The sequence below is a fragment of the Electrona antarctica genome (genome assembly GCF_951216825.1).
Source record: "Electrona antarctica genome assembly, chromosome: 15".
Taxonomy (NCBI): Eukaryota; Metazoa; Chordata; class Actinopteri; order Myctophiformes; family Myctophidae; genus Electrona; species Electrona antarctica.
The window spans coordinates 4918011-4930048 of NC_136796.1; the positions used below are offsets into that span (position 1 = coordinate 4918011).

Below are 12038 nucleotides of genomic sequence, written 5' to 3' on the forward strand. Positions count from 1 at the left end.
TCCTTACTTAGTAACGCTAACGTGGTATTGGCCAAGAACAGGCTTCGATGGGACTTAGCGAACGGCTAATTGTGTGACCAGATGATTGCATTGACACTTTGGAATAAGCATGCTGAAAGATTCAATGATATGAACCACCCCATCATCGTTATTAAACGGTATTAACCCATTTTGGACTGAGGCCGATTCCAAAAAGGCTTTCTAGATCCTGAAACTTCAAATACTTATTTAGCAGCATCAATTTTTTGTAATGTTTTGAATACTGTAGTGTACAGAACCCCAAAAGGGGGTTCCCAATTTAAATTTGAACAACAAATTTAAGATTTCATTTATACTTGCATTATTTTAACACTAGAAAGATCTAAATGAAAACGTACTTACACGCTATACAAAAGAGAGCTCTAGTTAAGAATTGGGTATGATTAGCCTTCGTGATTTGACTGGAAGGTGTGCCATTTTGCTCTGTGTTTGGCTGAACATTGCAGAACGCGTTATGGAAAATAGAACAAGTACCTCCTAAATGGGTATGTCGGCTATAGTCTGTATAATGTATTTAATGGACGCTGTATTTTGACCACGCAAAGGTAGCGCAATCACTTGTATCTTCAGTGGAGAAGACTATGCCTTATCGGAGGCCTTTGTGGTTTAAGTGATTATGGCCTCACTCAGACGCAAGACACACTTGTGTCCTGTGTCTTCTGTGTGTTATGGCCGCCTCAATGCATTTCCAATGGGAGTCACATGGTTTCACACAACATTGTTGCATGGCTGTTGCATGGCTGTCTTCTGCCCTCCCCCCATGCAACAAGGTTGTGTCTTCAAACCATGTGACTCCCATTGGAAATGCATTGAGGCGGCCATGACACTCGCAACATCCAAGACACAATGTGTCTTGCTTGTGTCTCAGGTGTGAGTGAGGCCTATAACTTGTACGGTACCCTGTCTGCTTGTAGTCTGTGTGTAAGCTAACTGTGTGTGTGTGTGTGTGTGTGTGTGTGTGTGTGTGTGTGTGTGTGTGTGTGTGTGTGTGTGTGTGTGTGTGTGTGTGTGTGTGTGTGTGTGTGTGTGTGTGTGTGTGTGTGTGTGCAGCTCCCTACGTGAAGGTGTATCTCATGGATAACGGGAAGTGTGTGCTGAAGAGGAGGACCAGGCTGGCCAGGAAGACCCTGGACCCGCTGTACCAACAACAGCTGCAGTTTGAAGATAAAGCAGAGGGCAAAGTGTTACAGGTACACACAGTGGTGGAAAGTAACTTGCCCATCAGCTAGCTTCAACACAAAGCACAAAACACACTAGTACAGAACCCTGGGGGACTCCGCTCAACCATATAGGGTTTAAAAGACTAGTTAACCCCAAACAATTACATATTTCTCCTCAGGGACGGCGCTAGGGGAGGGGGGCGGGCTTTAGCCCCCTCTGGTGGAGGCTTAAGGCCTATTCATAGTCCAGTTTTCGGTGACCACCGCTATCACCGAAAACTACGACATGACGTCACTGAACCGCTGTGAAGAGAAAACCACCGCTCTCCCCAGCCCTTCTCTCTGTGGTCACAGAGACTCGCTCCGGGCAATGTGATTGGTCTAGATTAGAAGTTGTCATGTTGTGAACAAATAATTACAAAGTAGAAAAACAACAAAAAAAGTTCGGCCCCAAAATTGTGTTTGTTGTCATGATTTGTCACAATCCGAGTTGGCTTTGTCTGAGGCTTACAGGTCTTTAATACTTGCGTGCGTGCGTGCGTGCGTGTTGGGGGGGAGGGGGGGGGGGGGGTGCGAGGAACGGCGACCCCCATTTTCTGGAGCCGTTGCTGTTTCTCTTAGTGTCATGGTCAACAAATTATTGGCTCAGGAATACGACAAAAAACTAAAATATCTCCATGAAGTCAACTAAGGCTGTGTCGCTATGTGTCTGTCTGTCTGTCTGTCTGTCTGTCTGTCTGTCTGTCTGTCTGTCTGTCTGTCTGTCTGTCTGTCTGACCTACAGATCATAGTGTGGGGGGACTATGGCAGAATGGACCACAAGTCTTTCATGGGTGCTGCCCAGATCCTATTGGACGACCTGGACCTGTCCCAGATGGTGATTGGCTGGTTCAAACTGTTTCCCGGCACCTCATTGGTGGACCCCGCCTTGGCCCCGCTGGTCAATAGTCAGACAGAGGGCAATGCCAAGCCATAGCGACACAGCAGACCAATCAGAAGGAGGGGATGGGTAATGGGCATAGCGTCGTAATAGCGTCATAGCATAGGATGTGTTTCCGCTGCAACCAGCAACGTTGACAAGAAGGCGGGGCTTTCCTCTGCACGATGCGATCATAGCGACGATGTCATCGATATGAAGAAGAGGCGGGGTTTCGGAGATGAAGCTCCACTCACCTGCACACCATCATGCCCCGCCTCCCAAACAGACGGCAGGGGGGCGGGGCCACCTGGCAAAGCATGCTGGGGCGGAATTCATGGACTGGCCAATGAGAGAGAGGACGTACTTTCTGTTTATTTGCGATGTGGGCGTGGCCATGCCCTAAGGACCGCCCACCCAACCTCCGCACAACGCTACTGTATATTTAGTATAATAAGAAGGCATAACAGTCATTTCTATTTAATTAATTTATTTATTTTTGCTCTTGAAGCCAGATGTATACATTGTGTTGCGTACTTAACCCATTTTGACCTGAGATCAGATTCTAAAAATGTCTTCTACATCCTGACAGTTTTCTGAAAAAGCTGTTTCTATGTCAGTCGTTAAATTTTTTTCCAAAAATAGCAGACCTAGATCTGCTATTTTTCAATAGCTAAAGCATAATATAATGCTAACACCAAAAGGGGTTTCCGCCCAAAATGGGTTAAATAGTCAATTTACAAGTTCAGTGTAATGTGTTATTTATGAACTTGTAGATCGGCTTAACAGTCATTGATTTCATTTCAAGCTTTATTTCCACACTACACGTTACTAAAACAAACAACGTTTCATGGACTCGTGAAATATTAGTTAAACATATTTTTGATACATTTATCAAAGGTACAGTATATTTTTTAAAACCTTTTCCCATGGACCATCTGTAAAATACAAAAAATACATAAATAAATATAAAGCACAGTAGCCAGATTACAATGTTGGCAGTGTTACGGTGAAATTACTTTAGTGACCTGCTGTCTGAAATAATGTGAAATATGTGATATGGACTTCACATTAACGCACATTGAGTCCCGTTGGTCCTGTTTCCTATGGTTATTTTGGGCCTGAAAAGGTCTGAGAACCACTAGCTGCCCTACCCATTCTGTCGTACAACAATGTCATGCATAAGTAGTGAAAAGATGGCATTATATTTACCAGTCTTCCAGGAATAAATTTGCACCGTTGCGATAAACCAGAACACATGCACCCTGAATCAGCCTATATATATTCCAGTCCCAACATACACGATGGCCTTGAATTGTTTCATAAATGCCCCCCATGTTCTCCAATTTCCCCACCCCTCCCACAGTAAAATGCAGCTAAAATGGTAGAAAGCTAGTAATTCTAATGCAGGTATTTTAATAGCTCCAAACTTTATATATATATATTTTTTTATGTGAGTACCAGGACACTATTAATAGACGATTCGTGAAAAAAGCTACTAAAATACCCACATTGGAATGAAGACAACTACAGTAGCTTTCAACCATTCTAGCTGCATTCTGCTGTGGGAGGGGTGCGGGAAATGGAGAACAGGGGGCATCTATGAAACAATCCAAGGCCAACATGTATGTCGGGACAGGATTATATAGGCTGATTCATGGCACATGTGTTTTGGTGTGATTTTAACTGCAAATGCAATAAACATGAATTATTTACAGTATAGCATTGTCAGCCGTTCAGGTATGTAATTTCTAACTATATAAAGACATTGCGTTCTGATGTTTAGTTGCTATTTAAAATGAAGAAAAGGCACAATATCTGTGTGATGTCATTTGCAACAGATTTGCATTATGTTTGTCTCTGTAGGACAGACAGACAGACAGACAGACAGACAGACAGACAGATTTGTTTTTAAACATTTTAACAGATCACAATATTCTTCAGGAGGGTCCTTGGTACAAACAATTGGCAGATGGGGGTCGTCTGTCTGTCTGTCATCATTGAAGCTTTGTTCTAGTTAGCTTATAAAGAAATCTGACATTCCATCTGCTGTTTTCATTACAACAAATATATATATATATATCCATCCATCCATCTTCAACTGCTTATCCGTAGTCGGGTCGCGGGGGCAACAGCTCCACCAGAGTGCTCCAGACTTCCCTCTCCAGAGCAACATTAGTGACTTCCTCCTGGGGGATTCCGAGACGTTCCAAGGCCAGTGAGTCGATGTATTTCCTCCAACTGCGCCTTGGTCTGCCCCGGGGCCTCCTCCCAGTGGGACGTGCGTATATATATATATATGATATAATATATATATGATTTATTTAAATGAATGTATTTTTTTATTATCTTCTCGTTAAATTGAGAAACAAAGCTATTATTTTCTATTAGCTGTTGAATGTATTATTTATTGTTCTGAAGGAAATGTTTCTGGAATGACCTTTGACCTTTCACAAACGAATGTGAAGTAATAACAAAAAAATAATTGCTAGGAATAAAATGAATGTAATAAATCAGCACATCTGAAACTAATCTATTGCAATGTCGTTTCATTTCATGTGAATTGAATTATGGTTTGTGGGTCAAAATTAGATTAGTTTATATGTGCTATGTGAGCTTTATGAAGTTTATACTGTATGATAACATCGTGTAGTACAGAGTAAACTTTATAAAGCGGAGAGAGAGAGAGAGTCTGATTTATTTTAATACCTTCTCACGTAGCCAGACAACTATTCCACAATCTCTGAATGCTAGTCTAGTCTGGACCAATAGCCCCCATGAGCTGAGTAACGGAAGCTGTCATTTCCGTTCACGAAAATATATTTAAAAAAATCTTTAGAGCTTATTTCCTTTTCTGATAAGCAACAAGCTATATATGCTTAGATGTTTTCCACTTTCGTTTACTTCCGCTTTATAGTTTACTCATGACAGCTCTTCCGTTGGTCCAGACTGTATGATGAAGCGTTTGGAAATCGCGGAGGCAACAGTCTGGTAACGCGAGACTACCTTTATATTATTATAAATAGCACTACCTATTTCATTGTGACACTGGCCGACTAGTGTAACAAACCGGGTGGCGATAGAGGATAGTTGGCTGCTCCAGCCAGAATAGGGAAGACTGCCATGTTTTCACATCCACGTTCCTCGCTCGCAGACCTCCATCATGTTAGCAGTAGCTCACGATGTTAATTATCTTTCGCCCAAAACGTTAATATGTCGGGAGCGATGCGATGAAACATCACAAATCAGATCTGAACATCGGATGGATGATGAATACCACGCTTCGTAGTTTCAGAGATATCAGCCAAAGACGACCCTACCTTTTACTGGGACCCTATGGAATGCACGCGCACGTCTCCTGGTGCTGGGGGTGACAGAGGTGTTGCCTAGCAACTGGGTCAGTGTTAAAAGCTGATTTTCAGCGAGACGGTTTCATATCGATAACGTACATTAATTGACAGAAAATTCCGCCAAAGGCATCCAATTAAAGCATAACGAAATTTGGAAAAAAAATGCCTTATTTTGGTTGTGGTATACAACATTTTGGTATTTTGGTTGTGGTATACAAAAAAAATCACAAATAAAAAGTATGTCATGACATCACAGGTCCTTTCAAATGGGTTTTGGGTGACTGGCTCCCCGGCTATTCTGGTTTATAGAGACCCAAACCTCTGCGGGGGCAAGGAATCCAACGGTAAAGAACGGAAGACTCGGAAGTCATTGCGTACCACCTCCCGAACACAAGGTTGCACAGACTTGGCGGGCTGCAGGCACACAGTAAACTTTCTTAGAAATGTTGTTTCTGCCCATACCCGAGGCGGGGCCCATACCCGAGACGGGGTTGGCGAAAGGGCCTTTCTGTGTGGAGTTTGCATGTTCTCCCCGTGTCCCCTGGGGTAGGTACCCCCACAAAAAAACATGCAGTAATCCTGGTCTCTAAACTGCCTCCCCCTGGCCAGCCGGGGCGCCTGATGAAGGGGAAAGGAACTGGTTGGAATAACGTGTTCCTTCCACGTGCTACGTCCAACCAGGGAAACTCCCCCCTGTCAGGTGTAAAGGAGCAACTTGGATACTCAGGCATGAAGGAAGCATGAGTTCAAGTCCGTTGCTCTCCCCATGTCCCCCATATATGGGGACTAGGTTGGCGGAGGGTGTGTAGAGCCTGCAGGATCACATTAAATCAGGGGTTCTCAACCCGTGGGTCGCGACCCCTCGGGGGGTCGCCAAATTATTTTAGGGGGTCCCCAAATTATTTAAAAAAAAAAAAAAAGATTTTTTCTTTATTTTTATTTTCACGATTTTTCAAAAATAGCAGACCTACAAGCTCGTAGCGCGCCACTCGGTGGCGCGCTATGAGCTTGTAGATCTGCTATTTTTCAATAGCTAAATTATAACAATGCTTAAAACACCAAAAGGGGTTCCCGCCCAAAATGGTTTAAAGTTATTGTAGCAGTCAATTTATATTGGTCGGGAGGGGGCGGGGCGGGGGTCCCGAGACATTGCCAAAGCATTTCCGGGGGTCCCCGACCAAAAACGCTGAGAACCCCTGCATTAGATAATTGACACAGGAGTGAAAAATGGGTTACAAAATCGTGGGATAAAAAAAAAGAAAGAAATGTGGTTTCTAGTTATGTAGTAGTGTTCTGTGCTATCCTGTCTGCCTTGTTTGCTGTCACCTGCCTTGTCTCACCTCCCTGAATTAGTGTAATTCCAGTCACCTGTGTTCTGTTTGCCGGTTAGTCTCTCCCAAGGACTGTCTAAAGAGGACGAGACGCAAAGACCGTACGGGCGACGCCATGTTGCTTATAGTGCTCCATGGAAGGAAAGAAACATGCGCAGTTGAGACCAAGGAAGCTGAACGCGGAAGTGTTGGCTGCATATAGCCCATTGCGCATGTTTCTTTCCTTCCATGGAGCACCATAAGCAACATGGCGTCGCCCGTACGGTCTTAGCGTCTCGTCCTCTTTAGACAGTCCTTGGTCTCTCCCAGTGTTGATTGTCTGTTTCAGTTCACCTGTGTCTACTTTGTCTATTTATATGCCCCAGTTTGTCAGATCGTCATTTCATGTCAGCGTGTTATACTGTGTTTCGGCCACAAGCCTTTCAGTATTATTGAGTCCTTATTTTTGCCTGCCCCATTTTATGGGAAGTTTAAGTTGGTAAATAAACATCCTGGACTTTGAATCCTGTTTGTCGTACTGCTTTCGGGTCCTCTGAACGCACCCTGACAGTTTGTGTTGGGACAAACGCTCGGAAATGGGCATTTGTTTTGAATGGCATTTAATGTTAACACAAACACTCAAAACTGGCCATTTATTGTCAATGGCATTCAATGTTTTTGTTAGGACAATGTTTGTGTTTACAGTACTCACCCTACAGTAGGAGCGACCCTCAAAAAATGTGTGAGTACCTTTTCCACCACTGTTTTTATCCTCTGATATTGTGTATGTTGTGGAAGTGCATGCTCTCCTTTTTAATCACCAAATTCATGGCTGCCATGGCTACCTTATGTGTTTAATGTGAAGTACCTTTATTTCTGGTTTCTGTGTGTATGTATATATACAATTATTGTTGTAAAATCAGAAAACATATAGTGCTGTTGAATTGTTGAATCTACATTTACATTTATCCACTACATCCTGGCACCTCGACCCATGATGGACTTCTTAGTGTTCTTCTCAGGTCTAAAAATCATCAAATAACACTTTGGTCCAAACAGTGCTACCAGAAGGCCGAAACTAGATGCTAAAATAGCAAAAACCTCGACTACATCTGCATATTTGCCTGGAGAGCTGATATATGCTGGGATGAAGGCTATCCACACGGCGCAGAAGATCAACATGCTGAAAGTGATTAACTTGGCTTCATTGAAGTTGTCTGGAAGATTCCTTGCCATGAATGCTAGGACGAAGCTGAGGAGTGCCAGTAAACCAATATAACCTAACAACACTGCGAAACCAACTCTTGATCCCACAGCACATTCATAGACTATCTTATCAATGTGGTATTGCATGTTTTTATGAGGAGTTGGTGAGGCAGACACAAGCCAGACTGTGCAGATTATCGCCTGGATAAGGGTAAGAACCAGAACTATTCCTCTCTGCTGCATAACACCAAACCACTTCAGAATGTCTGCCCCCCCAGGTTTGGAGGCCTTGAACACGACCAACACCACCATCGTCTTTACCAGGATACACGAGACACACAGCACAAAGCTGATCCCAAATGCTGCATGCCTCAGCTGACAAGTCCATATCATGGGATGCCCAATGAATAGAAGTGAACACAAGAAGCATAGTTTGAGTGACATCAAAAGTTGGAAGCTGAGTTCTGAGTTGTTGGCGCGTACCATGGGTGTGTCTCGATGATAGACAAAGATTCCTAGGACAATGGCACAGATAAGTGTGCCCAGCAATGCGATGGTTGTCAGGGAGATACCCAGGGCCTCATCGTAGGAGAGGAACTCCATGCTCTTTGGGACACAGTGGTCACGCTGGGGACTGGACCAGAAGTCCTCCGGACAGCTGGTGCACTCTGTAGAGTCTAACAAAGCAGAGATGGTTAAAGGGACACGTACAGAATCAGCCTAAAGATGCTGTACATACAGGATGTAAATGTACCCGTCTCATTGCTGATCTCTCCCTCGGAGCAAGCGATGCAGTCAAAGCAGCAGACAGGTTCCCCTTTCCTTCTGGCCACACGGGTTCCAGGGGAACAGCTCTCGCTGCACACTGACCGAGGAGGCTACAGATGAAAGGAACAACGATCAGTTTCAGTCCAAACTAAATTACCTTCACATCATGCACTCAACATCACGGATTTTAGCCATGCAGCCAAAGTGACCTTATTGGTTTCAAAGTTCCAGAAGATTCTTTCTTCATCAAGGATGAGCTCTTCACCTGCGGAGGCTGACGTCTTGTACACACCGACATCATGAACCTTTGTGCTTCCATCAGGGAGCCACGCCCAGTTCATGACATCACAGGTTGGCGAGGCATCACTATTCCCGTCAAATGATACTTGATCTCCAAATGATGTGGTGAAGTTGATCTTCTCCAGGTAATACACAAGCTAGAAATAATGATGAACCAAATTATGAAGAGTGAGTGTATACTTCTGTGTATACCACCCAAAATAGATAGATAGATAGATAGATCTAAACAGTTTATTAATATCACACCTGCCATGGCTGGGCTGTCTGCAAACTGGCACAGCTCTGCCCGCTGAAAGGCCCTCTTCCTGGCACACACTGCGACATGTCATGGAGGGCGTGGGCCAGAGCGTACACAGCCTTGTACACAATATACTCTAGCCTGAGGTCAGACATATCCAAAAGTTTAGTGTCTGCTGTTCCCAGGTCCTCTTCTCCAGTACACACCCTTCCACCAGCGTCCACCCAGTCTGACGGAAGGGGTGCAAATTTACACTGAAATGTGTGCTCCCAAAACTGCCTCACCTGAAGAAACACAATGAAGACGTGAACGCAATACAGTAGGCTACCCAATTGTGAATGTAAAAACGATCATATTCAAATTGCAGCTTAAATACAAAATGTTATCTTGCAGACAGCCAAACGTATGTGATCTTCCCAACAAAGCTTGTATCATCAAAGATCATGTTCAGCCCAACAACAGATTGTTTCTTTAAGATCCCACATAGAACGTGGTCACTGGCAGTAGACTGCCAGGACAATGACACACTTGTAACAAACTTTACAAAGTAAAGCTTGGGAAACGCAAATGCTCCCCACCACCCCACAAGCCTGGTTTCATTTTACACTTTTATTTTTAAGAGTTAAAATATTTAAACATCTGCATTGCTTAACTTACTTAAGACGTCTATCTGCACAATTAGAGAATGTTGAATAATTGTTATTTTGATCGTTTCCCTCTCCTAATGCCTATATACCACATCAATACAGCATGGAATTGTGGACAAAATCTTATCCAATCCCAAAGACAACACAATTCTGTGTTTTTTTTGAGAGCCTAAAATTCATCAAATGATGGTCTGTGGCTCAAATACCGAATGCATATTGGACCTAAAGCCAAGGGTTGAAAACCAAATTAAACCAAGAGACGCACTATGATATTTTCGTGGTCATTCTCAGGATGTATCTTCGACAAGAAGTCCCTGAGACCCGGTATCTCTCCACGACTGATTGCAACCCCCACGGTGCCTCTCAGGTAGGGCATGTAGTGAGGGACCTGCAGGTTTGGGTCTTCTACCCAGCCCACCTCAGCTATCCACTGTAGACCTGTCACCTTCTGCTTTACCACCTGTCGATTGCAGTGTTCATTCTTTGAGAATGTTTAGATTCAGTCTTTTGAATAACACACCATTTAGTCTTATAGTCCTATCTAGTCTTCTGATAAACCTTAGTCTTTTAGTAGACAGACAGACAGACAGACAGACAAAAAAGGGAATAGCGAGTGGAAATAAGATAACATAACACGATCTTCAACAGTATGTCATTTTTGCAATGAACGGTTTGCTTTTAGAAGAGTAATAGCTTAGAGAAGAGTAAACATACGGATAATTAAACATGGATTGATTACATTTCATTGCAATTTAACTGATTAAATTGTGTTGCAATTAAAGTGTGTGTGTGTGTGTGTGTGTGTGTGTGTGTGTGTGTGTGTGTGTGTGTGTGTGTGTGTGTGTGTGTGTGTGTGTGTGTGTGTGTGTGTGTGTGTGTGTGTGTGTGTGTGTGTGTGTGTGTGTGTGTGTGTGTGTGTGTGTTCACTTCCAGATTCCTTAATTATGGCGTCCTAAATGAACATGGATCATGATGACCCCAACCTCGTCCATGAGTTTAACCATTCGGAAGCCGTACACGAATACGACGACCATGCGGGCCGTGGATTGCTTCATGGCGGAGACGATCCTCCGGAGCTCGGCGGGGTCGTTGTCCCAGGGCGTGACCTCCACGTAGGCCAGGCAGCCCAGACCGGAGCGGGCCAGCTCGGACTGGAAGATCTGGGCGGCGTCGTGGCCGTATGCGTCGTCGCTGTACAGCAACCCTGTCCAGGACCACCCGAACCGCCTCATGATCTGGAGCATAGCTCGCACCTGCTTGGATGAAGACCAGAGGAATAAGCGCTAAAAAGACCACTTCACCACTTTTCAACCTATCTTCATATAATTGGTCCTCACTACTGCTCATGGTAAAATACCACACTCTGTACTCTGTCTGTGTCTCATAGGTCGGCTGTGGACAGTTCAGTCCACAGTCAGTCGATGATGTCACTGAGGTAGATTTTTTTTTGACAAGATATTTTTTAAATAATATTTCAAGAGGCTTCCAATTTCGCATTGCAACTTTTCAGGAATAGAAAGCCTGCAGTTTCTATTAGCTTGGAATGGATTCCCCATCGATGATGTCACTGGTGGACGGGTTTTTTAACTGCCCACAGCCCTCCCATGAGACACAGACTGAGTAGATTTAATATTGTTTTTTTGCCATTTTGTCATGAACATTACTGAGGACCAATCATGTGAAGATGGGTTGGAAAGTGGTGAATTGGTCTTTAAAACTAGATCATTCACATAGTGTATAAATCCATGGCCTTTGGCAATTGCATTTTCAGTGTCTCTCCTACATAGATTACACCAGTAGTTCCCAGTAATTTGCCAACTGTGCATATAACTAAGTCCATAACTAAGTCCATTTTGCCTGTGGGATCAATATTATATTATAAACATATAGATCTAATTCAGTGTGTCTCCTACATATAGTACACCAGTAGTTCCCAAACTGGGGGTCGGGATCACCAGGGGAGTCCCCAAATTATTATGGGGGGGCCAGTTCAAATATGATTGTTTTGGTTGGTTGCACCCTTAAAAAGATTGGGAACCCTTGGATTACACAGTAATAATTATCTTTTGATCCAGCAGTAATACACACACAAGCAAATGAGAGT

General features: G+C 43.7%; 1 protein-coding gene across 3 annotated transcripts in view; it reads left to right on the top strand.

The window, feature by feature from the left end:
* The window catches only part of rims2b (regulating synaptic membrane exocytosis 2b), a 59866-nt gene extending 56310 nt beyond the window's left edge, over window positions 1–3556 (top strand). For all 3 annotated transcript variants that reach the window (XM_079523016.1, XM_079523018.1, XM_079523017.1), the window contains 2 exons: window positions 1090–1229; window positions 1984–3556. In XM_079523016.1, the coding sequence (XP_079379142.1) occupies window positions 1090–1229; window positions 1984–2175 (332 nt within the window). In that variant the 3' untranslated portion in view covers window positions 2176–3556. The remainder of the gene's footprint in view (window positions 1–1089; window positions 1230–1983) is intronic.
* Window positions 3557–12038: the final 8482 nt, after the last annotated feature.